This window comes from Salarias fasciatus, chromosome 20, assembly GCF_902148845.1.
Source record: "Salarias fasciatus chromosome 20, fSalaFa1.1, whole genome shotgun sequence".
In the NCBI taxonomy this organism is placed as follows: Eukaryota; Metazoa; Chordata; class Actinopteri; order Blenniiformes; family Blenniidae; genus Salarias; species Salarias fasciatus.
Genome location: NC_043764.1, coordinates 29,685,642 through 29,713,181, shown reverse-complemented (window position 1 = coordinate 29,713,181; position 27,540 = coordinate 29,685,642). Strand labels below are relative to the sequence as shown.

The 27,540-nt window shown below is 46.6% G+C and overlaps 4 protein-coding genes across 10 annotated transcripts; 1 reads left to right on the top strand and 3 right to left on the bottom strand.

Annotated features, from left to right (window-relative positions):
* Nucleotides 1-197: 197 nt before the first annotated feature.
* ikbkg (inhibitor of nuclear factor kappa B kinase regulatory subunit gamma) lies at nt 198-11,392 on the bottom strand. 6 transcript variants are annotated; one of them, XM_030117987.1, is made up of 16 exons: nt 11,250-11,392; nt 8,859-9,005; nt 8,443-8,720; nt 6,809-6,877; nt 6,636-6,734; nt 6,144-6,317; nt 5,748-5,809; nt 5,563-5,610; nt 4,244-4,346; nt 4,050-4,165; nt 3,810-3,962; nt 3,540-3,612; nt 3,318-3,452; nt 2,963-3,099; nt 2,653-2,729; nt 198-1,124 (listed from the first exon to the last, which is right to left on the bottom strand). In XM_030117987.1, the coding sequence occupies exons 2-16, from the start codon at nt 9,001-9,003 to the stop codon at nt 967-969; spliced, it is 1,827 nt and encodes a 608-aa protein (XP_029973847.1). In that variant the 5' UTR covers nt 9,004-9,005; nt 11,250-11,392; the 3' UTR covers nt 198-966. The 6 variants fall into 6 exon arrangements, with proteins under 6 accessions (XP_029973847.1, XP_029973848.1, XP_029973846.1 ...); XM_030117988.1 differs by lacking the exon at nt 11,250-11,392 and adding an exon at nt 10,697-11,083 and having other exon boundaries at nt 3,831-3,962; XM_030117986.1 differs by lacking the exon at nt 11,250-11,392 and adding an exon at nt 10,697-11,079.
* Nucleotides 7,541-17,919, bottom strand: plpbp (pyridoxal phosphate binding protein). Of its 2 annotated transcripts, XM_030117995.1 has the most exons (10): nt 17,793-17,919; nt 16,860-16,967; nt 16,360-16,395; nt 16,190-16,265; nt 15,955-16,095; nt 15,597-15,739; nt 15,245-15,343; nt 14,929-15,133; nt 14,319-14,324; nt 7,541-7,552 (listed from the first exon to the last, which is right to left on the bottom strand). In XM_030117995.1, the coding sequence occupies exons 1-8, from the start codon at nt 17,880-17,882 to the stop codon at nt 14,942-14,944; spliced, it is 885 nt and encodes a 294-aa protein (XP_029973855.1). In that variant the 5' UTR covers nt 17,883-17,919; the 3' UTR covers nt 7,541-7,552; nt 14,319-14,324; nt 14,929-14,941. The 2 variants fall into 2 exon arrangements, with proteins under 2 accessions (XP_029973855.1, XP_029973854.1); XM_030117994.1 differs by lacking the exon at nt 7,541-7,552 and having other exon boundaries at nt 13,806-15,133.
* On the top strand, nt 11,321-13,073 carry tmed4 (transmembrane p24 trafficking protein 4). Its single transcript, XM_030117996.1, has 5 exons — nt 11,321-11,571; nt 12,041-12,141; nt 12,217-12,342; nt 12,430-12,576; nt 12,659-13,073. Exons 1-5 carry the CDS (start codon nt 11,436-11,438, stop codon nt 12,806-12,808), a joined length of 660 nt encoding a protein of 219 aa, XP_029973856.1. The 5' UTR covers nt 11,321-11,435; the 3' UTR covers nt 12,809-13,073.
* Nucleotides 17,920-20,027: 2,108 nt separating the features above from the next.
* On the bottom strand, nt 20,028-22,139 carry snrpg (small nuclear ribonucleoprotein polypeptide G). Its single transcript, XM_030117997.1, has 4 exons — nt 21,964-22,139; nt 21,840-21,862; nt 21,031-21,155; nt 20,028-20,218 (listed from the first exon to the last, which is right to left on the bottom strand). Exons 1-4 carry the CDS (start codon nt 21,993-21,995, stop codon nt 20,168-20,170), a joined length of 231 nt encoding a protein of 76 aa, XP_029973857.1. The 5' UTR covers nt 21,996-22,139; the 3' UTR covers nt 20,028-20,167.
* Between the last annotated feature and the right edge of the window lie 5,401 nt (nt 22,140-27,540).

The following is a 27,540-nucleotide window of genomic DNA, read 5'->3' as shown; positions in this document are numbered from 1 at the left end:
GTGAGGGCGTGATGTCAGAGAAAACAGGACAGCATTGGCTGTGCTGGGTTTCAAAACGCCATCTTAGATGGGTCAAATCGCCATCTTGCTTAGGGGGAGATGTGGAATCCTGCCTACAGTACCTTTAAAAAGAAAAACAACAACACAAAAGATAATTATATAACTGGTTTATTTAGTAAATCTCCAACAGTTTGATATCGTTTGCAACAAATGGGCTTTAATAACAGACTGGATACACAGGTCGCTCAGGGCGCTTACATTCAGATAGATAAATAGCTGAAGGCTACAGGAAGGAGGAGGAGGGAGGAGGCAGGAGGAAGAGGAGGAGGAGGAGCAGGTTGACAGGAGGAGGGGGAGGAACAGGAACAGTCCAGGTGAGGCTAATCGCTCAGGAGCTAAATCAAACATGTACACAGGCACATAACACAGAGAATGGCTACTTTTTTTTCAATAACAGTAAACCCATCTCTAATACAGCATCATCATCATCATCATAATAATCCATGTTTTGAGGTAATGCAGACATCTACATTCACAACCAAAACATACTGAGTTTGAGTACTTAAAGCTCACTAAGATATTCACATGGACAGGAGACGTGTTGTCAGAGGGGTCGGAGACATCCAGCGTTAGGTCCGTTTATTGTTGATGTGTCGGATGATGGATGCAGTGAAGGCGTTCAGGTGGCAGTGGAGGAGGAGGGGGGGGGGGGGGGGGGGTGGCCTCAGGGTCCAGGAGCAGGTGGAATGAGACGGTGAATGGGTGAAGCTCGGCTACATCCCTCTATACAAGTTTTTTTTTTTTTCCATCTTCTCTTGATTCCAACACGAAAAGTTCTGAGCTCCACGTTACACTTTAGTTTGCATGAAGGAAGAAGAAGAAGGTGCTACGAGCAGACGTGTTTCCAGCCTTCGCACAGAGCATAACGTACATGTTTTCAGATCAAGGTGTGTGTGTGTGTGTGTGTTACTGTATGCAGTCCATGACGTGGATCTGCAGCGTGTCCATGTCTGGAGCCAGGTACTGGCACTTGGGACAGCAGAGGTCCGGTCCCTGATCCCCGACCGGAACCAGACCCTGATTACGGAATGACTGAGCAGCAGGCACCGTGTTGAAGGCAGCGCCTGCAAACGGCACAGAGAGAGAGAGAGAGACAGCTGCTGACGGCCGCAAAGACATTCTCAGGAGGAAATAAAAAAAAAAAAAAAAAACAGGAGCAGTTTATTCAAGTCTCATCTGAGATTAAAGTCCTCAGGATTAAATTCACTGTCGACGACATTTTGACTGAATCAGAACTTTAATCTCACTTCTTTGTTTCACGTTTCCACTTTGTCTGCTTCTTTTCTTCACTTTATTTTGCTGAATCTTGAATCAACAGGACTCTTCATCATTTGACATCCAGACTACTTTCTACTTTATTTTGAAACTTTATGTCTGGTATTTTGACTTGACTGTTGCTAAATATTTAGATGTTTATGGTTAATATTATTACTTCATCCTGGACACTTTGTCTTCTCTCCCACTTCAGTCTTAAAGGTGCATTAAGGAGTTTTTCAACTTTAAAAATACTTATTTTCCACCATAAATATGTTACACATTTTTAATGATGTGTACAATGTGCCCTGACATATTCATTGCAAGTACCTCTAACAGCGTTAAATTGTCACTTGAAAGTTGCAGTGCCGGTGCGGCACCACAAGTTTTTTGGGGAGAATTTGAAAGGAATGACGTAATGCACGCTCCCGCTGACCTGATTTAGTTCAGTTTCGATTTGTCCGCCATCACTCCGCCAGATGCTTAGTGAGCAACAACTGAGCAGGATCTTGCAGAAAGTAAGAACAGACTGGCTTCTAGCACTGCCACAGCTCCACACAGACTCCACCAGGTAAAAGACACTGAAATCTTACTCGAGCGCTACTAAAAGAGCGAGGAAGGAGTTCCCCTCTTCTGTGCACGAGAGCCACAGGCACGAGTTTTTCACTAAGCTGCATTACGCCCAAGGCCTGCAGGGGGCGCTTTTTCACATAAAACGTCCAAACTCCTTAATGCACCTTTAATATTTTGTCTTAATGTTCAACAGTGTGACAGATTTTACCACTACCCTTATTCTTCACATTTTGAAACAGTTTTTACTCACGTGACTATTTATTTTTTTAACTTAATTCTCAACATTTTGACTTTCTTTTCAATAATTTCCAATTTCTCAGATTTAGCTTGATGATATTCCTGCTGTTTTCTCCACGTTAGTACGTTTCCAAGATGTATTCTCGGGTTTGACTGATTTTGATAAATGTTTTCCTCCTTTCTGAGTTTGATCCTAACACCGTGGATCCATTCTGACGTCACTGTTGACTGTTTGAGACCTCAACATTTCACTTTCATATTCTTGTAGGTTTCAGGACCATTTGAATGTGAACGTTTCATGTTTTCCCTTCACATCGATGCCGATACTGACGACTTTTTCATGGAGCTCTACAGAGTCTGACAGTCTAGTGTAGATAGTTGCTCTTTACCAGTTAATGGAAAAGTGTGGGAAATCTGGATTAAATCAGATTTCCTAAATCTTTTGTACTTCACTGCATGCACATGTGTAGAAGTGGAGCTTTTAGGACACACACTGTGGACGGTGAGTCTCTGTTTAAACGTACGTACCTTGGTTGTGGGAAATGTGCGAGGGCCGTGGAGGGAAATCCTCCAGATGTCTCAGCTTCATCTGCTCCATCCGGGCACTGACAGGAAAAAAAACAACATTAAAACCTTCATATTCAAACCTAAAAAGTCCACTCCACACACACACACAAATGACTGTTCATTCCAAAGACCAAACTGGATGACAGTGTTCTGCAGACACACACTATGTCTTTGTGCTGTTTGAATTAATGTTGAATGTGACTATTTGGCTCGATCCTGCTGATCGTTAGCGAGCCGTGAAAACGCCGCTGGCGCGTCCTGAGGAGGTTACCGTGACGTGGCCTCCTGTTTGAGCCTGTCGATGTCGGACAGAGCCTGGTTCAGCTGGTCCTGCAGTTCCTCCTTCTTCTGGTTCAGCTTCTCTCGAGCTTCTCGCTCAGCCAGGAAATCTGCCTTGTAGATCTCAGCCTGCAAACACACACCGTGACATCTGACACCAGTGTGTGTGTGTGTGTGTGTAAAGAGCAGCTACACACTGCACATGGAGAGAGATCTGCCCTATCAAAACATCACACAGCCCATCTGTTGCTTCTGTGTAACCTAACATCCCAACACTCATCCATCGCGTACACCTAAACCCTTTCTAGGGGTTTAAGTGGAACTGTGTGTAACGTCAGTGACGGTACCTGTGCGGTGAGCACGGGGATGGTCTCCAGCGAGCCCTTCTGCTGCTCCACCTCCTCCTTCAGCTTATCGATCAGGTCCTGCTTCAGAGCCAGCGCCCGCTCCGCATCCTCCAGGCGACTGGACAGATCTCCTCCCTGACGCACGCACACGCACACGCTAACATGTGAAAGCAGAAGTGGAGCGACGCCACTGGGGAGCGTGACGGCTTGCGAGCGCTTTACCTCGCTCTTCAGCTTGGAGTCGTAGTCTCTGAACAGACATGTGTAAGCGTGCTGCAGCTGCGTCAGTTTCTTTCTGTGAAAACAAAGCAGGGAGCAGATCCTCAAACACCAACAGGAAGAACTGAGCCTGTTTGTTTCCACGTGCCTCTCGGTCCTCAGGGCCTGCAGCAGGCTGTGTGTGTGTGTGTGTGTGTGTGTGTGTGTGTGTGTGTGTGTGTGTGTGTGTGTGTGTGTGTGTGTGTGTGTGTGTGTCCCCAGTGTTGAACCCACTTCTCCTCTGTGACCACGTGCCTCTCGGTCTTCAGCGCCTGCTCCAGGCTCTGGGTCTGCAGCATCAGTTTGTCCATGGCCACCTGATGCTGCTTCCTCTGCTGCTCCTGCTCCCGCTTGGCCACCTGCAGGGCCTTCAGGTTATTGCAGCGCCTGCACAGCAAAGAGGAGACACACGCACGGTGAACACAGAGGCTCCGAACGGCTGGCTCCGCGTCGGCTGCGCCGCCGTCCACTCACTCCTCCTCCAGGCTTTTGCGCTCGTGCTCGCTTTTGTCCAAGCAGCTCTGCCGCTCCTTCAGCTCCAGCAGCAGGGAGGTGGCCTGGGCCTTCAGCGCCTCGCAGTCCTTGGCCAGCTGCAAGAACACAAAGAGCATGAAGCGATTCGGCCGGGCGCCGCCGTGAGGAGCGCTGACGTGCGGATGAAGCGTCACCTGAGCACACTCCTTGTCTTTCTGTTTGAGCAGAGCTTCAGTTCGGTCGCGCTGAGCGGAACTCTTCTGCAGGTGGTCCAGTTTCTCCTCCAGCTCTCGGTACCTAAACAGAAACACTCGTTTCTAACTGTCCAGGTTTATCAGGCCGGAGCAGACTGTCCACTGAAGCAGCTGAATCAGAAGCAAAACACAACATGCCATCATTCATGTCATGCGTTTGAAATATTTAACTGCTGATTGCTTCTCTGTGTTTATGAGAAAAGCTCAGTGGAGCAGGGGTGCCAAACATCCGGCGCTGGACAGAACTGGCCTGACAGCGGGTCCGAGCCGGCCCAGGACGGCATGCAAGATGTAAAACTTACAGAGAACTGTTCTGTGAACTCGCAGCATTTCAGTCAGAGTAGCAGGCGGTCCGCCAAACTGCGAGCTGAGAGACCAGCGGCGCAGCAGTGAAGCTCGCCGGCGTGCTGCTCAAGAAGCTAGCATCACAGTTTGCAACATCATGAAAGCTGCAAGCGGACCACACAGGTTTTTTTTCACATTTCGCTGTATTATGCACCAAGTCACGATGTTCTGACAGCTCTTATTCTCATTAAAGGATAATTAAATCTGTTTTACTGGTCTGGGCCACTCAGGATCCAGCTGAGCTGTGTGATTAAGATGAAATCGACATTTCTGTGTCACCATTTCAATTAAAATCATCTATTTGCCAAGTGATCATCCAAAGAGAGAGCGAAGTGTGGGTGATTTGACAGCCTGGATCTTTTCTCCATCAAACATGTTGAAGCCGTCTCCCTCAGGCTGTGACGGGTCAACAGTTCGGGGGTCTTCAAAACCTGCCATGTGGGGCACATCTGCACATTTGGCTCCCAAAATATGATCTTTTGCATCAAATAAATAATAGCATAATGGTGGAAAAACAAACTGCAGGTGTATATTTTTACCCTCACGCTAAAAATAGATCATAGTTAAATCGAAAATGTTCAATGAAATAAAACTAAACTCGCTGACTGATTCTCGGTCACCTGGCAGCACTTCATCTCACATTTTCTTCACATCTATAACAATTAGGTTCTTCTCTGTAAAAGTGCCTTGAGTTGTGGTTGGCACTAGATTATTTGAAATATAAAATCAATCAGATTGAAGGAAAAAAAACTTTGTGAATCATGTTCTTTCAAAAGTAGTCATCCTTCATTTCTTTAAAATCAATTAGTCGTCTACAGGTTGAGAGAGCATGCAGAGAACAGGAAGAGAGGAAGGGAGAGAGAGAGAGAGAGGCATGCAGACGGAGAGAAAGCCACACAGAGCTGTGGGCTCACCTGCCCTGTGTGGCCTGAAGCTGCTCGGTGAGCTTAGCCAAACTCGAGCTGCAGACGGGGAACAGAGAAGCAGGGAGGCAGAAGTGAACAGGAGGCACTCCAAGCTTTAGTCACATCGGTGCAGTTAGTCTACTCTCAAACGATGCATCTACGGAAGCGGACGCCGAGAGGAACGAGCTCCGTACCAGTCGGAGGAGTGCTGCGCCTCCGAGCGATGCAGGACCGCCTCGTCGGGACCGCCACTCGCCTGGAGAACATTCACACCTTCAGACCACAGCACTGTAATCCAGCAGTACGTTACCAAGAAACAAGAGACGTCTCTGCAGAGGACCTCCACAAAATAACTCAACAGATCAATAAATACAAGTTTCTAGATTCCTGAGAAAAAAGCCTCAACACTTGAATCTCTCTTCTGGACGGCCCTAATATTAATATTAATCTTACTGTGATTCTTCCTTCATTTAATCATTCATTATTCCTCTGATGGCCTGCTGACATTTGCATCAGGGTAGCTGGAATCGACGTTCTTTTTGTCTTAAACAGAGTTTGGACCATCTGGGGTTCTCCTCCGGCTCTCTCACCTGAGCCTGCACCAGTTTGTTGCAGAACTGCCGAATTCTTTCCCGCTCCTTCTCGCCCTGTTCCTTCTCTTTCTCCAGTTCTTCATTCTTCTTCCTCAGCTCCTTCATCCCTTCCTCCAGCTTCTCCTTGTGGCTCTTCAGCAGCTGCAGGAACTCGTTTGCACCTTCGACGGGCTGTGGAGAAAGACATGGAGGAGGAGTGAAGGAGGGGCGGCGGGGGGAGTGACGGGGAGGGTGGAGCCAGATGGAGCTCGATTTGGAGAGGGGGAGCAACACCCGGTGTGAAGCAGAAACACCAGCCGAGTGAGGATTCTACACCGAAGGAAGGAGTGAGGGTTCTGCCCCAGGAGGCAGAACGAGACAGTGAAAGTGGTAGAATCGTTGGCGCTGGACGGCGGCGCCCTCATGAAATGGTGAGCTTGTCTAATCAGTATGATCAGATGTCGAAGTGTCGGAGATTTGATTGGTGGAGTCGGCCGTGAGCGTGCTCACCTGGCCGCCGTCCCGGCCCATTTCATCTCTTGTTCCCTCTGAAAATGACTTGGGTAAGGAGGGACTGTTGAAGCTCAGGGAGCTCTGCAAGGAATCGCCCTGGACACACACCGGCGTTCCTGTTAGAACAACAACAGCACAACGCGGGCAGCAAAGACGCACACGGGTCTCACCAGGCTGCGTGGTGGAGTGGTTTGTGTGTGCTGCTCTGCCCCTTCAGGACTCTTCCACTGATCCAGGGTCTGAGAGACACAACGGGAACAGGAGTCAGCACGTTCTTCATGGTGCAACACATCGACATCTGACATGTGCAACTGTGATTGAAAGCAGTCTGTAAGGTTATAGTGGATGTCCCTTCAGTGCACAGTTTCTGGTGTGTGTGTGTGTGTGTGTGTCTCAACTCAACTCAACTTTATTTCTATAGCACTTCAAAACAACTACAGGTGACACAAAGTGCTGTACAAAGCCAGAAAATAAATAAGTGCAAAAGTAAAATACAGTAAAAACAAAGAAAACAAAAACAACAACAAAAAAAGAGACATTTAAATAAACATTTAAAACCAAGGGCAGAGTCTCAGGCTGGGTTAAAAGCCAGTGGATAAAAATGTGTTTTAAGATCTTTCCTACAAATGGACAGTGAGGGGGCCTGCCTGATGGCAGTGGCAGCTCATTCCACAGCTTGGGGGCCACAATGGAAAAAGCTCCGTCCCCTCTGAGCTTATGCTTGGACCTCGGCACCTCCAGGATCAGCTGATCAGCTGACCTGAGGCACCGAGCAGGAGTGTAGAGGTGAAGCAGCTCAGAGAGGTAAGGTGGGGCGAGACCATTCAGGGATTTACAAACAAATAAAAGAACCTTAAAATGGACTCTAAAGGTCACAGGTAGCCAGTGGGGGGAGGCCAGGATGGGAGTGATGTGTCCCTCTTACGTCCTCCAGTCAGCAGCCGCGCTGCAGCATTTTGGACCAACTGGAGACGTGCGATGGACGACTGGCTGAATCCAACATGAAGTGCATTACAATCATCCAGCCGAGATGTAATAAAAGCATGGATTACTGTTTCAAAGTGCTGATGTGCAAGAATGGATTTCACTCTGGCCAACTTCCTGAGATGGAAGAAGCTGGACTGAACCACTGCGCTTATCTGTGAATCTAGTTTAAAATCACTGTCCATCTTAAAACCCAGATTTAAAACAGTCGGCTTCACATGCGGAGTCAAGGGGCCCAGGTCAGCAGGTGGAGGTTCACAGGAGTCACTGGGACCAAACACAAGCACCTCTGTCTTTATATCATTAAACTTCAGAAAGTTCAGGGCCATCCAGACTTTAATGTCTTCAAGGCACCGTAGTAGAGGCGATAACGAAAAGGCTTCCTTCTTTTTTTAATGGGACGTAGATCTGTCTGTCTTCCGCATAGCAATGAAAGGAGATGCCGTGATTTCTCAGGATGGACCCCAGTGGTAATAAATACAGAGAGAACAGCAGTGGTCCCAAGATTGAGCCCTGTGGAACCCCATAAGACAGAGGAGCAGAGGAGGATTCAGAGCTGGCCAGACAAACACACATAGCTCTGTCTGTCAGGTAGGACCTGAACCACTGCAGTACAGGACCACTGATGCCGACCAGGTGCTGCAGTCCGGATAGTAAGGTGTTGTGGTCCACGGTGTCAAATGCAGCAGCGAGGTCCAGCAGAACCAGAACCGCAAAGTCACCAGAGTCATTTATGAGCAGGATGTCATTAAAAACCCTGAGTGAAGCTGACTTGGTGCTGTGCATGGTGTGTGTGTGTGTGTTTTCTCAGCGAGCTGACCTTAGACCTGTCCACCGGGCCGTTCCTGGCCGGCCGTGCCTGCGGGTCTTCGGTCTGGCTGGAGCTGCAGCAGTGGTTGGAGGAGGTGGAGGAGGAGGAGGCCGGCCCGTTCACCAGGCCTTGTAAAGAGTGGTTCTCCTGGGCCAGCCTCTCCACTAGCGCCCTGGCCTCCTGGAAGCGACAGCTGAGAAACTCGCGCTCCTCTCGCGTCCTCCGCTGCCATCCCTCCATCTCCTCGCAGCGCTGACGCAGGGCCAGATTACTGCGCCGCAAAGCCTCTGCAGGATCGCAAATCACAGACGGTCGGGAAAAATTACAAAGTCACCAAATGTTTGAAATCATGGAGCGGCCTGCAAGAGGCCCACGGGCCAGGAGTTTGACGCTGCTGGCTTAAAAACACGTTGTGGCACTCCTACCTCGAAGCTGCTGGTTGTCCCCCAGCAGTTTGGTCACCACTTCGTTGGAAGCCAGCTCCGGCGGGACCCGGAGGGCCCATCCACTCTCGTCTCCGGACATGTCCTCGCCCCACCGCATGGGGCCGTCGGGCTGCGGCTGCACCATCCCTGCAGAAACACACAGCAAGACGGCTGGGATCGGGTCTGAGCGTTGAAATATGTCCTCAATAGAAGAAATGCTGTGTGGCCATAAGATGGTCAAAAGAAAAGCTTTGATGAAAATGCTGGAAAAAAAGGAGCTTCAGTTTGTCTCTTCAAACGTTGGACAAACATCTCAAATCATCTCTGAGTCTGACCTGCACGCCTGGAGCCACATGTGGCTCTTCAGCTCCTCTGCAGTAGAAACTCACTCAAACATTTTGATTATATTTACACAGCAGATGATCATTTAAAATTACTGAAATCCCTGTGTTTTAGAAGCAAAATGCTTCATTTAAAAAGGCAGAAACAATATCTGAAGGAGATGAAACTGCTTCATAGAACATGTGAATGTTGTGGCAAAAAGGAAACTCATCAGACCCTTTGATATTTTTACAAGCTTCTACTGTCCTTTATATTTCTCTGAACAGCTCATTCACAGCAGACTGAGCTGTAACTTTCAACTCAACCACCAACAGGGAAACCACCTGTCTCATTCAAGTATCACAGTCTGCGATCTTTCATATGAGCTAAGAAACGTCTACGTTGAGTGGGAACAGGCGTGCCGTCATGACGTTTCCAGTCTTCTCTGGTCCGGTTCTGACGGTCCTGTGTGAAGTGTGGCCTCAGTTTCCTGTTCTTAGCCAACAGCTGGCACACCCAGTGTGTTCTTCATCAGCTTCAGGCTTCATCCGGGGGAAAAAGCCCCCAGATGCTCTTCTGCACACTGCAGGTTGGAACCAGAGGTACTTCCGGTTCCTGCGGTCTCTCTACCAGCTCGATCCAGTCTGTCCATTCTCCCCCAACCTTTGTTTGTCCCAGAGAACTGAAGCTGACAGAAAATCTTCTGTTACTCATCATTCTCGGGAAAACCCCGAGATGGTCGAGTGAAAATCCCAGCAGGTCACCAAACAACGATGAAGGTTCAAAGCCATTGCAAGAGCTTTTCTAAGTCCATAACATACAAGCTGCCAACACGACATACTGGAGAACTCAAGAGGCACATCTTCTGAAGCAAGCACCGTATTCAAGACTTTGTGATAATTATAGTCACAATATGTAGCAGGACATTATTTAGAGAACAAAGGCTGAAGAAGATGAAACATATATTCATGTTTGTGATGGTGGAACATCTCCTGTTTGAATTCTTATTTCACTGATGCTCCGCTCATGGTTTCTCCAGTGACCTTGGCCTACTTTAGAGGTGGTTTCTGACAGGGTAATTGCAAATGTATACTTCCAACTCAGAGGAGACAGTAATCGTGTGTGCTAAAATACTGACTCAGGGTTAATAAAGCGAACATCTGAAGCACGCAGAACAAAAATGGACTGTCATCACAGACTGACAGTGACAGTGATGGACCATCACAGACTGGCACATGATGCCAGGGCCTGGAAGCGGCTGGGGGGCTCACTTTCACTTTCACTTTGGTTCCAGGTCGCGGTCCAGGTGTAGGGATGGACACAGGTTCACACAGGACCTGTCCACAGGTGCGCTGTGTCACGTGACCACAGCTGGAAAGGGTCCGGACGGACCCGAATCACATCCTCAGCCTGCTCCAGCCCTCACTTCACCCACACAACAGAAAAACACGCCGTATCCCCCAGTTCTTCGGTAAACGTTAAAAACAGCTGACGTTAGTGAGTGAAAGTGGTCTTACCAGCTGTCTTTGTGTCTCTGTCTCGGCTGTAGTCCTTTCCGGGCAGCTAGCTGTCACTCACCCCGCTGGCCGTGTTTATCCAGCCTCACAGGAGGCTAATGCTAACTGCTAGCGGCGTGCTAACGAGCTACCGTGAGGCTGACTCAGAGAAACCACCCGCCACTCGCTGCTTGACATGGACAGTCCTCTACACGGACGAAGCGCAGCCTCTTCGGAAAGACATGCTGCCCCTTTTCGAGATGTTAGTCCCAACAGCGAGCGACTTAGAGAAGGATAAGCTTGAGTGTCAGAGCCGAGGCGGCTGTTGTTAGCCCAGGAAATAACGGTTCTGGATTCCCTGAGTTCAGTCTGCCAGGCAGACACCGCTCATTTACTACCACTTTATTTTTCAAAATATTTTAACTTAAGCCGAGATTCTGATATTGATGTCATAATTCTGATTTTAAAAAGCCCGAGTTGATTTTTTGAAGACTTTTTTTGGTGGCCTCACTCTCCTCTGTAGAGTACATGAACATCAGCCTGTGAGTCGTAAATCAGGGCTGATTGAGCTCACCTTTCAGGAAATCCCCTTCCGGGTTCCGCAGTGGAGAGTGCGCGTCAGCGGCCGCAGCGTCTCCGCCGCCTCCACCGCCTCCACCGCCTCTCTACACCGCGTCAACCGGCTTCTCTACCAGCGCCTCCTCCTCCTCCACCTCCACCTCCACCTCTGCTGATGTGAGCACCAGTCGGAGGCCCCACGATGCCCTCAGTCCCCGCCGCCGGAGTGCTTCTCTTCCTGGCTTGGATCTATCCGAGCGGCGCCCTGTATTTTCACATCGGGGAGACGGAGAAGAAGTGCTTCATCGAGGAGATCCCGGATGAGACCATGGTGATCGGTGAGCACTGCTAGCTTCCAGCGGCTATCGAGCAGCGAGCTCCCAGCTGCTCCACAGACCGCGACAGCACCGGCTCCAAATAATCAGATTACTTCCCTGAAAGACTCAGATTACCCCTAAAGATCAGATTACTGCCCTCAAAGACTTAGATTACACCTAAATATCAGATTACTGCCCTGAAAGACTCAGATTACTGACCTCAAAGACTCAAGTTACTTACCTCAAAGACTCAGATTATTGCCCTCAAACGCTCAGATTATTTACTCCAAAAATTCAGATTACCCTCCCAAATGCTTAGATTACCACCGTTTAAGGCTCATATTACTCATCTAAATGATTCAGATTACCTCTATTACTCAGCTCACGCCCCCATTAGGCTCAGGTCAGTCCACTCAAAAGATTTTTTACTATTTGTGTGTCTCTCTGTCTCTTTGTGTCTCTGTGTCTGCGTGGTGCTGACATGTGACAGGGAAGTACCGCACTCAGCTGTGGGACAAACAGAGCGGCTCCTTCCTTCCGTCCACCCCGGGTCTCGGGATGCACGTGGAGATCAAGGATCCAGAGACCAAGGTAAACTCGGAGGAGCCGCTGCGCCCGGACACACCCTCAGGTTAAACAGAAACGTAATCCCAGGTCTTGTTTCAGATCATCCTGTCTCGTCAGTACGGCTCAGACGGACGCTTCACCTTCACCTCACACACTCCCGGAGAGCATCAGATCTGTTTACACTCCAACTCCACCAAGATGGCTCTGTTTGCTGGAGGAAAGCTGGTACGAGCGACGGAACGCGCCGCAGGAGCCGACGAGCCTCTCTGGAGTACAGCGTCCTGAGTGTGTGTTTCCCTGTGTGTGTTGCAGAGAGTGCACCTGGACGTCCAGGTCGGAGAACACACCAACAACTACCCCGAGATCGCAGCGAAGGACAAGCTGAGCGAGCTGCAGCTGCGAGTGCGGCAGCTGCTGGACCAGGTGGAGCAGATCCAGAAGGAGCAGAACTACCAGAGGGTGGGTGACGCTGCCGCACGGCGCGATGTGACGCCATTGGGCTCGGGCGTGAAGGGTTGAACTCCCTGTCCTCTCCCCGCAGTACCGGGAGGAGCGTTTCCGCATGACCAGCGAGAGCACCAACCAGCGCGTCCTGTGGTGGTCCATCGCTCAGACCCTCATCCTCATCGTCACCGGCATCTGGCAGATGAAGCACCTGAAGAGCTTCTTCGAGGCCAAGAAGCTGGTGTGAAATGTTCCCGGCAGACTCGGACGCATCATCCATCCTGTGGGACATGCTTGGGTTTTTTTTTTTCTTTTTCTTTTTTTAGTTTTCTATCCAGAGCAGCGCTCGAGATTCCAGTCGTGTCTCTTTGTTGTGTTTTTGTGTTTGGTTTTAACTTTTTTCAACACTGGACTTTTTCCCTTTTTCTATCTTTGAAGTGCAAGAAGAAGCAGTTTTTTTGTGCCTATCCTGAAGAATGAAATGTAAAGACAGTAAAAACACACTAACCCGTTGTGTCTGTTTGCTTTGGCACGTTTTGCTTTGCAGATTTTTTTCACTTTGCACCTATACAAATACTATTCCCTCCGTTTTCCCAAACGTGTCCGTCTGGAAAAACGTGACAGGCAGCATTTCTAAACCGTAGAGAAACACCCTGTGAACAGTTTAGATTTCTGCGCATCAGTAGCTGAAGGAGCTCATTAAACGTCAGTGATTGGAGGATTATTCTCCCTGCATCTCCGTAATTACACTGTAAAAGATTTTGACATCAGTCTTAGGTGCATTTTTTGGAATCATGTATTCAGCCTTTAAAAGGATTTCCCTGTGGGAATAATCGTTTGTGTGCTAAGTGCAACACTTGTCTCTGCAAACTAAACAATCTGAGTCCCTTTGATAGATTGCCGGAATCATCTGGTCACTTTTTAAAGACGGAACTGAAAGCCAGAAAGTTTTCAACAGGAAAATTTATTGCTTGGCTTCGGCTCGTTTCGGAGCCGGATCCCAAACCGGAGACGCAGAGAGACCTGCTTAAGACAGACAGCACAGAAAAACATGTTTGTTCCTCCACTGTGAACCACACACTGAAGCTCCTTGCATAGGTTCACTCCCTCATCACAACACGAGACACACACACACACACACACAGTCACACACTCGTCTCTGCTTCTTTTCTTAACAAGAATAGAGATTTGACACATTTTGGCGACAAAACCGTACGAAACAATACCAAAGCCACAATACTGTGTGTCATTATAAAGGGATACACATTTTATTAAATCAAGTCTTTGTCTCATCTGTACAACAAAAAACGGTACATTGCACCTGCAGAAGTTTCCATTACCGACACACGTTAGATTGGAAAGTTAAAAAATATCACAGCAGCGTCACAGAGTCTGGTTATCTGTGTTCTCCTCTGCAGAGCCGGGCTGCACAAACCGCAGCGCCGTCATCGGTTACAGCTGGACTCCTCAAATGCATCGGTGGAAACAGACGGCTTCAAAACAAACCCTGTTCGCTGGGAAAACAGAAAATCAGCTCTGAAGAGCAGGAAATGTTACCTGCTGCTGATTTCTATTGAATGAGTACACTGTACAAAATATCAGTGTTCACAGATATTCTTCAGATATCAGGAGCAGAAGTCTGAAACTTTCACGACCAACTGAGTCACGACTGCCACGGAAAACTCACCTCTCAATGGGATTAAAAAATAAGAACAGATCACACAGACATACAAAAACTAACAAATCTCCCAGTTAAGACTCCTCAGAACTAGTTTTATTATATATTTTGCTATTTTTAGCTTTTGACAATTTCTACTGATTGACTATTACAAACTAAGCAATTTTTCGTCTACATTTTTCCATAATTTTCCCAATTTTAGCCAAATTACCTTTCAAATGTACCAATTTAACTTTATTATTAGGTGGCAGAGCCTCAAAGCTTCAAACCATCAAGCAGGTCTTTAGAGGCTGAAAATCATTTTGACAGCCAAATTCTAACTATATTAATAGTTTAATTCTGATCAACATGAGCGCCTTTGATAGTCCCACTTCGAAATAATCAGTAATGAGGCCAATTTAAACTGATACGAGCTTGAAATAAGGCATAAGATGTCCTGTCTGACGCCTTCAGAACATGCGGAGGAGTCACCTGTAGAAGGTAGTATAGATCTGTTAAGACGTAATGCTTGAGCGGCGGTGAAGCCGAGGTGTCTGTGTAGCCACGGCTCTGCTCCTCTACACCTGCCAGTCGCTGCTGGAACAAGGCTAAACTACTTCTGTAGTGAATGCCACTTCTTAATGTTTAAAAGAGCAACGGGGCGCACAAAAAGTGAGGAGGGTGAGGCAATGACACCGACGGCGGCCGTCCTCCGGCCCGCTCTCAGTGTTCAGACACCGTCAGGTGGTGCATCTTCTTGGCTGCCTCCTCCGACACCGTCTTGGAGGTCTTCTCGGGGCTGGGGGCCGGGCTGGGGGCCGGGCTGGGGATGGGAGTGTTGGCCGCGCTGTTGGGATACTCCCTGTTTCCAAATATGATGCTGCCCACTCGCACGTTGGTGGAGCCCACCTCGATCTGCACATTCCGACAGGGGAACGACAAAGTTACAGCCACGGGGCTGGAGGAGGCGTCGAACCAGCGACGTTCCTGAACTCCAACCGGGAGATGTGCTCAGCGTTTACTCACCGCATGCTCGAAGTCTGTGGACATGCCCATGCTGAGCTCCACCTCCTCCGGGGGGAGCTTCAGAGAGTCGCACACCTCCTGCCGCCGACTCAGCAGCATCTGCAGCACAGACGGACCGTACAAGCATTACATTCTGATCACCTGCAGCAGACAAAATGTTTCCTCGAATTTAATTCTAAAATGTTCTGAACGCCACTTCCGCTGTCAGTGAAGTAGAGCAGGAGGTGTTTCTCTTGTTAAACAGTGACATCTAGTGGTCACAGGTAGTAAGTCTGGTGACCAGTCAAGCGTCTCAAGAAATGCAACTTCTAGTCCAGGAAAGCAGCGGGGGTCGCTGCGGCCTGTCATGTACCTGGAAGTCGGGGTTGGGACCGAGCGCCAGGTCGTAGCCGTAGCGACCGATGGTCATGAGTCCTGAGAAGTGCAGAGCCGGACACTGAGACACGATGTGCTTGACCGTGTTGACCGTGTCCTCCGGCGGCAGCCCGTGTTTACCTGCAACACACACGCGACGAGCGGTTCACCTTCTGCTTCGGATCCTTTCAAAACAACTTTATTAAAAGACAACAAGCTACATTTCCTTTGTCCGTTTCACAGCCGGACGGTTTGTGCTGACAGGAGGAACAAACCGCCTGAAGCTGGTTCAGTACAGAACACACACCCTCCGGACAGGGACTTTGTACGACTCGTGTTTCACGGCCGCCACTCACTCTGTTCCCCGCTGGTGTTGATCTGCACCATGACCTTTAACCTCTGGGTGCTGGCTCCTCGGAGGCGCTGCCATGAGCTGTTGACCTTGTCGGCCAGCTTGGCCGAGTCCACCGTCTCCACCAGAAACAGGTTGGGTACGCCTGGAGGGGGGGGGGCGAAGGAGGAGAACGGGGTTGTTTCAGCAGGGAGGGGGACAGAGAGAGCGACAGAGCGCAGGGCGGGCGACTGTCTCACCCAGGAGCTTGTTCACATTATTCTTCTGCAGATGGCCGATAAAATGCCACTTTATCTCTGGACATGATTCCAAAATCTGGATGACAGATGAAAAAAATGGTGAGAAAGATGCTCTGTTGGGAAAAGAACATGAACCTGCTGCATCTGTCCTGAGAAACATGAGAACCTACCAGAGGATCTGAAGCTTTGTCCACAAGTTCATTCACCTGGACATCAGATGAAGAGGAGTGGAGCACGAGGAGCAGAAAACAAAACATCAGTCACATTTCTGACAAGACATCTGCTGAACTTTTCTTCTATGCCGCCGTCAAACATATCACTTCTCTCTACTTTTAGAAAGTGGAGGAATCTGCAGTGAGTGGATTCTGAACCGGAGCTTTTCTAAAAGTAGAATAGGAGGCAGAGCTTTCAGCTATCAGGTTCCTCTCATGTGGAACCAGTTTCAGGTAGTGAGGCTGTCACAGTCTCCACTTTAACAATTTTCTATTTAATGAAGCTTCCAGTTGGGTCTGCTTCAGGATCCTAGAAGCTGCTTTAGGTTCAGACTGCTGGAAGACTGGTACTGTCCTGAGCGTCTTTCCTTCCTCTCACATCTCACCGCAGCAGGTTCGACCGTCCCGCAGTCTGAACTGAACGGAGGACGTTCTCATCTTCAGCGTTTCATACTCACGTAATTTTCTCCAAAGTTTCGTTGTCCTTGCCTGTAGGCCTCCACCACCATGTCCGGGGGTTTGGTCTTGCTGACCGCCACGAGGCGGGGCGGCACCGACGGCAGCGCCTGAGGAGGGAGAACACGGGCTCAGACATCACGGCGCTCAGTTTTTACAGATGAAGTGATTGTTCCAGATCCAGAACGCCTGTGGGACTGCACAGGACCTGGATATCTACAAAAACACAACATCACAGTCACACTAGTACATATGGTGTGGGTCTGTCTGTCCAATGGGAATACAGTCTGAAGGGTGAGGATAACCACTGGTTCGTGGACCACACATGGCCCCATTTGACCTCAAAGGGGCCTAAATAAGTCTAAAGAAATGTCTTATTTTACAATGAATGAGTGAATGGGACTCATCCAGAGAACTCCTGTTCACTCACTCAGGAACCAGCCTGAGATGGTTTGATCTCGGTGAGCCGGGAGTCTCCATCAGGAGATGCTCCACTGTGGCCATCAAGGGAGGACATCCCCAGGTAGACTGTGGGGTTTCAACCCGCTCAGCTGTTCTGGTCAGGTGTACTAACAAACTGACCTCTTTGTGTGTGTGTGTGTGTGTGTGTGTGTGTGTGTGTGTGCTCCTGATCATCTCTGATCTGAGGAGCAGAACGCTGTTTTCTGAGCTGCGATCACAACATAACGCTGACACGAGCTCCCCGCTGCTGTCTGCTCGCGCGGACAGCATGCCATCCCCTTTCCCCAGTGCCCCCCTCCTCCTGCCCCCCCTCCTCCTCACGGACAGCACGTCCCCTCCTCGTGTTGTCCCCCGTCCAGAGGTGGAGGTGTTCGGCTGCCTTACATAACGCGTCGTGCCGCCGCAGCAGCGTGCCCCCGGGCCCGGCAGCGGGGCCGCGGTTCCCCGCTCGGAGCCTCCCGGGCTGCAGTTACCTTGGGCCGCCGTGCCGCCGCCTGGTTGACCCGCTCCAGGACCGACTGGACCGCCTTCCCGACCTCCTCCGACATGGCTGCTCTCCACATACCGACTCTGACGCCACTACACGTCAAAACGCGTCCGCTCGACGTCAATCCACTACCATAATAAAACTGAGTGCAAGACAGCGCGCCCTGCAGGCGGGGGGTGGTATCACAGTCACCTGGCGCGAAAACAAGTGCAAATATATCAGGGTGGACTTAAACCGTGAATACAAAGTACAGATAATGTAAGTAACGACGGGCATAACAAAAGTGGACTCATGGATATATGCAAGCAGACTCAGACATGAATAATAAAAGAATAAGTTAACTCCACACTCACCAGATTCCAGTGGCATGTGGAGGAAGAAGGGATTCACATCAGGGATACTGAATGTGTGATGTGATGCTGGGGCCAGTGTGGATCAAAATACCTCAGGGATGTTTCCCGTTCCTTCCGATACTCAGGTAATATATTATAACTGAAGGTAAACCCCCTTTAAAGGACTGATTTGAAACGGCAAACCCAATGACAGTTGGGTGCAATCTCAGTTTCACAATTAAAAAAAAAAATAAATAAAAAATCAAGCAATTCATTCTGATTCCCACATTCCAAACTGTGTTTCTGTAATGAGCACAGACCTGAGTATCAGGTTGTCATCATGAAGTGAAAATCTGGACAATGGTTTACAATGATGAGGCTACACCACTGAAAAAAATGCACATCTTTAGTATTGATAAAATGTGATTTGATGTCCTCCATCAGTGTTCATGGTTCGATGCCGTGCGTGACTTTTTTTAAGCCACTGTTTATCTGTGTAATGATGTAAACAAAAACGTGAACCCCTTTAACCTTCATACTGGAGGCCCGAGAGCTCTGGGTGTGACAAACTTACTACAAACATGGATAGAGGATCTTAAAGGGATACTTCAACATTTTGGCAAATTGGCCCATTTAGCGCAATTCCTTTGTCATTTGGAACAGCATACTTACTGTTTTTGTGAGGGCGAGCTGCTGTTTATCCAGAGGTGAGTCGGGGAAGGTTTTCGGGATGGACACAATGGAAGTGGATGGTATTTTTGTTCCCCCTCGTCAAACTCATCAAATACACAATCCAACAACCCCAAAACACTTTAGTGGACACATTATAATCCGCACATTCACTACGCTGTGGAATACCAACAAATAATATTGTAGCGTTACGACACTGAAGCAAATACTGGGAACTACTTTTTCTTCTGAAATCACTACGCCCAGACGCCATGTTTAGTAAGTAGTTCCATCTTAGCAATCTTCGCATAAACAACTCAATCTCGTAATTTTGCATTAATATTCCACAGCGTGAATGTGCGGATTATAACGTGTCCACCAAAGTGTTTGGGGGTTGTTGGATTGTGTATTTGATGAGTTTGACGAGGGGGAACCAAAATACCATCCACCTCCATTGTGTCCGTCCCGAAAACCTTCCCCGACTCACCTCTGAATAAACAACAGCTCGACCTCACAAAAAAAGTAAGTATGCTGTTGGAAATGACTAAGGAATTGCACTAAATGGGGCAATTTGCCAAAATGTTTAAGTATGGCTTTAAGAGAAACACCCGTTTGGCTTACACTCATCTGAAATGATCTAAAACGACCCTGCTCATCTGCAGTGAGCCTGTGACTTTTATTAATGATCTCAGCTTCATGGGAGAAGTTGTGGAAACAAGCAGCTTTGAGCAGATTGGCATCATAAAGTGGGGAAGAAAAGTGTTTATTCAGGAACTGATCAAGTTCTCCCACTTATGAGATGTCTGTAATTTTCATAAGAGGTGCACTTCAACTGTGAGAGGCAGAATGTGAAAAACAATCCAGGAAATCACTGTACGATCTGTAAATTATAGTAGAAAACATGTATTTGATCAACTCAATACTTTGACTTCCGGCACCGCCAACAGGAGGTCTTCAGCAGGATTCACGCTGTACTGTAGTGACAGTTGGGCTTTCTTTTTTCATCGATTTCTACTTTTGAAGTCTGTCTGGTTTAAGAAACTAGCTCAATTGTTTTGTCCGACATGCGCACATCGAGATCCTACACCTCAGGACAATCAGACATGTCTACCATCTCATTCCAAGCACAGCAGGGCAGCAGCTCTCAGTCACATTTAAAGGTTTCTGTGCAAACAACAATCCCACAATACTTTGCTGTACGCATTCAAGGGACTAAAAACTCGGAAAAATCATATTTATTAACAATGTCACGGAAATCCAAACAACATATCTTTGCAAAATTAAATCAGTTTAGAACTCCAAGAAGGAACTACAAAAGATGACAATGTAAAAAAGAGTAGTGGATTGCGGTCATGTCCACTCATACTCGCTCCAATGCCTCCAGCATGATGATGCTGTTTCCTCTAATGACCTGTGAAGAAGAAGAAGAAATACATGACATGTTAAACAAATACAACCTCTACATAGTACAAATGAACACATTAACTTGGCAAAATTGCAGCATTTCAGCCAGCAACACCTCTTCTGCCCTGAGATATTCAATGCATGACATTTTGATAAGATGACCAATCCATCAACCTGCTCGCCTTAGGCAGGACACACGACAGACACCTCAAACGAAAGCTGAGAATATCCAGTTTTTGCATTCAAACACCAAAGCATTCTACACTGAATCATCTGAGAGAAAAAACTGAAATGGCTTTGTGCAATCTATTAAGACTTCTCTTATTTTTGTTATTTTGTGTTAAAAGTTTTAAATCCACACTCAGTGTGTAACATCAAAATGTGTCCAGACATTTCTGACGAACTTTCGGACCCCAATGGGAAGCATTGCAGTCTCCCTGTTCAGCAGCCTGCACAAACAAGCTGCACTTGCCCCATGTCAGCATTCTGCTGATTCAGCTTCTTTCTATTGGCTCTAACAAACCAAATGAGGTGCCAGTCACTGAAATCAGAAAGCTATGATAAACAGGACCCACCTCAAAAGAAAGCAGCTGCTGCTTCTTACAAGGATATACACAGTATACATATGCTTGTGCAGCACAACCTTGTCCTTTTGAATTGGGAGCATTACATCTACATAATATGATTACATATATTTCTAAATGATTATGTGTTGTACATCTTATTTACTATAGAATAACATGCTGAGTGATTAGTAGTAACTGTGCGGGATGTCAGACAGCTGGTGTCATGGTGTTTAATGGTGATGGGGGTACTAACCACCATGCCGATGGTGTTCTGCTGGCCTCCCGGGCCCATCTCCAGGCAGTCGTCCACCACCAGGTTCATGAAGGGGTCGAACCCTCGCAGGATGCCCTGCACATGACGGCCTCCGTTCAGCTTCACTGGAGGACAGAGCAGAGAGATGAACAGAGAATCCTGCAGGCCGCCGTTAGGGTACATGGTTTCTCTTCACAGTGCACAGGACCACGAGCACAGGTACATGAAGACGAATAAACTCAGTGTTTGATAAAGCAGCCTGGTATGCTGGGACATGCCATGTTTACACTTCACATCTTGTCCTGTTTTAAAGGGACAATATATCTAAACTGACTTACTTGTTGACATTAACTTCTTGTTAAAGCTAGACATTGACTGAGATTGACATTATTTTTACATAGAAAAGCCATAATTTGTAAGCTCTTTCAGTGCCATTGTAGAAGAGACTATTTTAGACTCAGACGGTGCCAAAAAATGATTGTTGTACCAAACGCTAAATAAATTAATAAAGATGAATTTTACTTAGTACACTCCCAGGGTCATTTAAGTGTCTCAAAGATGGGATAAATTTCTCCAAAAACTGATCAGGCTATTTTTTCCACACTTCACATTACAAGACTAAAGTTACTGGAAAAACCGAACAATGTGTTCTGATTCACTTCAGAATGTTTACTGTTGAAAAATGTCTAACCAGCATGTTTCTGAGAAAAAACAAAACAAAAAACAAAAAAAAAACTTTTAAACCAGTCAAAACTGGAACAGGGTTGAATTTAGTATCACAATTGAGAGAATATGGATTTAATACTCACATGAAAGCTTTTTATCCATGAACCTGAAAGACAAACACTACATTAGCATCATATGCTAACAAATGCTTCGCCACAAACGCGAACCCAGCGGCTCAATATCAGCCAACAAAGCACAGATACTCACTTCTTCAGCTCTGGTGGATGCGCCTTGCTCATCTTGGTAGAAAGAGTTTTAAAAACAGACGCAGATAGTGAAGCTTGTGGATCGTAATTTTTACGTTTCACGAACCCGCGTGTAGCCAACCGGAAGTGTAGTGGAGAACTTCCGGTGTGACCACAGCGCCACGGGGCGGACCGGAGGAGAAACTGCACACATACAGGATCGACCGGGCCAGCTCTCCAGTCCAAACACACACAGAGACAGAGAACCACAAACAGTCACAGTCACACAGCAGTTAACTTCACACAGCACACGTGTTTCTGGACTGTGGGAAGAAACCTGGAGGAACCTCATGCACCACGAGAACATGCAAACTCCACACAGCAGGCACTTGGTTACTACATGACTGCAATCTAAATAAAAACTCATGAATTCATGATTAAAATCCCACAAACTCGTCAGAATAAGTGCGGGATTTGAAAGAGTAGCTTACAGTCAATCTTCACCAAACCATAGAGCAAGGGTAAGGCCGCAACTATTGCTTCCTATTGCATCAGTGGCATCTCTGCTAAACACAAGAAGCCATTCAAAGATGGCAATGTTGTGAAGGGAGCCTTTCTGGGGACAGCAGCCATTTTTTTTAAATTATTATCATTGATGAGCACACAGATATACTGTCACTTACATGGAATCACATTTGTACTCCTTTTTCTAAGTTCTAAATGTAAAACGAAAAAACTGAATCAAATGTTTAAAAAATACAAGAAAACAAAATGCAATGTAAACTGTCTAACAGAGTGTCATATATAGCAATAATGATAAGATACAGTATCACATACTGACAATGATAAGTAATTCCACAGAAATTAGAATTAACCGACTATAATAAACCTATGGAAACAAACACATGGGGGACTTAAGCCTAAATATTGACATAGAAGTCAAGAAATGGTTGTCACTTTTCGTTAGATTTATTCAGATTGCCCTGTCAAGAGTAGGGCCTATCTAAAATTTTCTTCCTTTGTAACCGAGAGGGTTATTGTAGTGTTCTGTGAGCAGAGGGGCCTTGTACGCACTGCCTGGTCCCCTCCCTCGCTTCACACTACTTAATCAGCAGATTGACCCCAGGTGGGTTAGGTTCAGCATCTGAGAGCTCGGGTGTGGGGTGCGGTCGTGTTGTGCTGAATCTGGCCGCTGCTGTTCCTTAAAGGTGCATTAAGGAGTTTTTCAACTTTAAAAATACTTATTTTCCACCATAAATATGTTACACATTTTTAATGATGTGTACAATGTGCCCTGACATATTCATTACAAGTACCTCTAGCAGCGCTAAATTGTCGCTTGAAAGTTGCAGTGCCGGTCCGGCACCAGAATTTTTTTGGGGAGAATTTGAAAGGAATGACGTAATGCGCGCTCCGGCTGGTTAGGTTCATTTTGTCCGCCATTACTCCGCCAGATGCTTAGTGAGCAACAACTGAGCAGGATCTTCCAGAAAGTAAGAAACGACTGGCTTCTAGCACTGCCACAGCTCCACACAGACTCCACCAGGTAAAAGAAACTTACATTTTACTGGAGCGCTACTAAAAGAGCGAGGAAGGAGTCCCCCTCTTCCGTGCACGGGAGCCACAGGGACGAGTTTTTCACTAAGCTGCATTACGCCCAAGGCCTGCAGGGGGCGCTGTTTCGCATAAGACGTGCAAACTCCTTAATGCACCTTTAAGCTCTATTAGCTGTATGAGTTTATTAAGCGCTCTAATTCCAGTACTGTCTTAACTCTAGTTGCTGTCCTTAGTTCTCGTTATACATTTTGGAAAGTAACTCTACTTTTTTTTTTTTTTTTTTTTTAAAGATACCTCTAATAAATAATTTACTTAATTCCCTTCTCCCCCTTAACACTGTTAACCTGTCCCAATTCTGTAGTGTTTAGTGTTTTCTTTGAGTTAATAAAGGGATTGCTTTTGGGTTCAGTGGTTTAGTGTTTAGTATCTCAACAACTACCTCAAAACTAAAAGCACTTTACCCATTTGCACAGCAGTTGCACTTTAGACTCAAAGCACTTTAACACCACAAGCACTTTAAGCACTACAGCACTTTAAAATCGAAGAAGATATGGGTTTTGGATTTCTTTTTGGTTTGCCATTACTAAATGTTTGATTTGGAGTTTCATTACTAATTTTGTGTGCATTTTAAATTTGTTTAAAGGTGCTGTAGGCAGGATTTTGCTAGTCAATGCTAATTTTTCTGTGTTTTATTTGGATTAAATGTTAGAGTACCCATTGATAATCCTTTAGGAGTGTAGTATAATTGCACTACCGCGAGGACGCAGCGTTTCCATCTGTCTCTGTTCTGAGCTGAAAATGAATCTCGACAGCTCCAGGTATCTTTGACCAATCAGAAGAGCCCCTGAGGCTCTAACCGTGATTGGTCGAGGGGCGTCCTTCGCATGTTCTTGTGGGAGGGGCTTAACTTGCGTGAGGGCGTGATGTCAGAGAAAACAGGACAGGATTGGCTGTGCTGGGTTTCAAATCGCCATCTTGCTTAGGTAAGCCTAAGCAAGATGGCGGAGATGCCGAATCCTGCCTACAGCACCTTTAATTTCTGAATTCCATGTTTACTTTTCGATTATTCGGGCTACAGTGTTTACTAAAATATTTGATCTAAATTGTTAAACTTCTGCAAAGGTCTAAAATAAAACTACTATATTTTGCTACCACTGCCTTGGTTTTCTTTAACGCCGGATCATGTACCTGTGCATGTGAAATTTAAAAAGGGGTTTACTGCTCAGTCATTTATCACACCTTTAGAAGGCAGCAGCCTTTTTGATAACTTCAAATAATAATACAGAGATCATGAAGGCCATTACAGATGTACAGTACCACTACGAGGCAACATGAGGGAATGGCTATGGATGTGGAGGAGCAGCTGAGGAAGGATACTGACTTGTGTGAGTGCTTTTCCCTCCAATTTGACGAGTCTACTGATATCATGGACATGGCACAGTTGTGTGTTTTCATCAGGATAATTTCTGAACGCCAAGGAAGAGCTACTCTCCATTCTTCCTTTAAAAGGATAGAAAGGGTTCCAGATTTCCTGGAACTTGTCAGACTTATGTTTCAGTCTAATTTGTAATATTTTCCTAAATGTTTATCATAGTCGTTCTGATACTTCTGCAGTAACTTCTCACTCTGCAACACAAAAAATGAAATTCAGAGAAAGTACAATATCTCAAAAACATTTTAAGCAGTGACTATTTAACAAAGAACCCATCCAGTTCTCTCATTCTGACAAATGGTGGTCCAGTGTCCTCTTGAGAAGCAGAGAGAAGCTTCAGTTCTCTGCAGCTTCTGAAAACGAGGCTGCGCTCCACGATGTCCCAGGAAAGGCTCAGCAGTGTGACTGTCTGCCACGTCCACAGAGACAAGCTGGGAGGAGGACAAGAAGGACATACGTAATGTCTTCTTTAGCACTCAGAACCACAGGAAAACGTTTTGGGCACTTTTAAAATTAAGACGTCACCTTGTAGCCTGGAAATCCCGACCTGTAGGCCTTCCAGTCCTCACAATTGCAGTTCTGTTGGGAACAAAATGATCATTTCTGGGAATGTTTAGCTCTGGTTTCTATATTCAGCGTTAAATGTTCAGTGAGCTGTGAACCAAGGGGCAGGCATCCCCGGATATATAAAAAAAAGTCTGCACTAAAGTGTGCACATTTAAACTTAACGATAATTGTGTTTGCTTAATGAACTAAACCATCTTTGATGCATTCATCTTCATTACAGTTAAAATATAAAATGTGTGTGGTGGAGAAAGAACGACCCCTGGGAAAAACGTCTCCCGAGTCCCCCCCCCGAACGGACACCTGGACCCTGGAACCAGATCGCAACCACACGGTGGCCATTATGAGCCAACAACGTTGATTTTAATGACTACTGATAACTTGAGGCCCGCACTAGAGACGCAACGCATCCAGTGTGACCTTGGTGTAAGAGGCTGTGGTAACTTGGTGTAATATGCTTCGTTTTAAACTTAAGTTTTAAGTGATTTGATTTGAACTTTATTTCAAACATGTCAACACGGTTTAGTAATATTTGTTTTCCCTCTGCTGTCTTGACTACAAAGCATGTGGTGACTGATTCCTTTCCCAGCATCTCTGAAAGAGTCCAGACTTCACTGAGTCAGTGGAGGGAAGATCCAGTGCAGAGCTGAAAGATGAAGTTCATGGTGTGGATTCAGTGAAGCGAAGATCTGAAAGAAGAGATCCAGGGTAAGTTCACAGACACCTCTCCTCATCCTCTCCATTCTTTGTGAAGGATTAAATTGACAGTATTTGTTTCTGTGAGGTACTGCGAAGCAGAACATTCAGCTGGGAGGTGTTTGTGAGCCTCATTGTCACACATTTATTGCACCATTTATCATTTATCTCACTAATTTGTGTCACACTGCATATTAAACGCACATGCACACCTCTGGCACTCAGGACTGCATGCACTAGCTTGTAGCCGGGCTTTGAGTGGCTTCTGTGGGCTTCATTTACAATCCGGTCCAGCTCCTCACCATTGACAGCTGAACAGAGCCCTGTCTTTCTGCACAAAGACACTGAAAAGTGTGAATACCTGAAGCTGCTTCGTCTTGTGCGCCTCCTGATGGTCTTTCTGACGCGCTGAGCAACCTGGTAACCCACACAGAACATGACGCTCAGATTTTCAGTTGGTTTGTCAAACACCAAACGTCCTGCAGCCTCATTTCTAAAACATGGCGTAGGATACATACTAAAAGTCAAACGCCACAAAGCCAAAAATGGTGTACGTAAGTCAGATTTATGAAATGGACACACCTTTTCCATTCATAAATCACAGCTGGCTTGTAAAGCAGTGCAGGTGGCTTCTCCTCAGGCCCTGGACATGCCCACTTTCTACCATGATCGGTCAATGCAAATACCCTGAATATTCTGCCTGCTGATCAATGAACTGATCAATTGCAGCCGAGAAGACAGAAAATTTAATGGAGCATGAAACGGCAGCCCCTGTTTTATCAAAATGGAGGAAAAGGCGTCGTCAGGCAGCTCTGCTGCTGCAGCTGGAGCAACACACGATGGAGAATCTAACAAAAGCTTGTATTCAGGTGTGAAGCTGATATGAACACAGCGCTGCAGCAGGAAACACTTTCGATCAGGAAACTTCTTGAAGAAACATATGCAGTCCTTCTGAAAATGGTGGCAAAGTTTGCTGAAACAAGTAGTGTGTGCTTTTCTTATTCCACAAACACCAATCCACGCACGGCATTTGAAAATCTGCTAGAAGTGGTCAAACTGAGCAAAACCACTTAATATTTGACATATATGCTTCACAGTGTTCAACTTCTCAGTGGATGTCCACAAAAAAAAAGCTTTCACAGTCTGATTTTACTCATGCTAAACTCAACACGGTGCGAGTGCCACTCATTTATCATGATTAGTTTTCACAAAGACAAAAATATAATGACCACATTATCTTGGCAAGGAGTCACACTTATTTACTTATTAAAACGATGACTTTTAGTCTGTGAATTTGATGAAACTGCTCAATTTCTCCTTTTATTAACAAAATACATTTGATGAACACCT

Excerpts from the sequence above, each read along its gene's own strand:
- ikbkg (XM_030117987.1), bottom strand. The coding sequence starts at position 9,003 with ATGGTGCAGCCGCAGCCCGACGGCCCCATGCGGTGGGGCGAGGACATG. Across the intron at positions 8,721-8,858 it reads GGACAACCAGCAGCTTCGAG|AGGCTTTGCGGCGCAGTAAT; the intron begins GTAGGAGTGCCA and ends GCGATCCTGCAG. Across the intron at positions 3,613-3,809 it reads CACGTGGTCACAGAGGAGAA|AAAGAAACTGACGCAGCTGC; the intron begins GTGGGTTCAACA and ends TTGTTTTCACAG.
- tmed4 (XM_030117996.1), top strand. The coding sequence starts at position 11,436 with ATGCCCTCAGTCCCCGCCGCCGGAGTGCTTCTCTTCCTGGCTTGGATC. Across the intron at positions 11,572-12,040 it reads GGATGAGACCATGGTGATCG|GGAAGTACCGCACTCAGCTG; the intron begins GTGAGCACTGCT and ends GACATGTGACAG. Across the intron at positions 12,142-12,216 it reads TCAAGGATCCAGAGACCAAG|ATCATCCTGTCTCGTCAGTA; the intron begins GTAAACTCGGAG and ends GTCTTGTTTCAG.
- plpbp (XM_030117995.1), bottom strand. The coding sequence starts at position 17,882 with ATGTGGAGAGCAGCCATGTCGGAGGAGGTCGGGAAGGCGGTCCAGTCG. Across the intron at positions 16,396-16,859 it reads GAAACTTTGGAGAAAATTAC|GTGAATGAACTTGTGGACAA; the intron begins GTGAGTATGAAA and ends TCTGATGTCCAG. Across the intron at positions 16,266-16,359 it reads ACAAAGCTTCAGATCCTCTG|ATTTTGGAATCATGTCCAGA; the intron begins GTAGGTTCTCAT and ends TCTGTCATCCAG.
- snrpg (XM_030117997.1), bottom strand. The coding sequence starts at position 21,995 with ATGAGCAAGGCGCATCCACCAGAGCTGAAGAA. Across the intron at positions 21,863-21,963 it reads CATCCACCAGAGCTGAAGAA|GTTCATGGATAAAAAGCTTT; the intron begins GTGAGTATCTGT and ends TTTGTCTTTCAG. Across the intron at positions 20,219-21,030 it reads AGAACACCATCGGCATGGTG|GTCATTAGAGGAAACAGCAT; the intron begins GTTAGTACCCCC and ends TCTTCTTCACAG.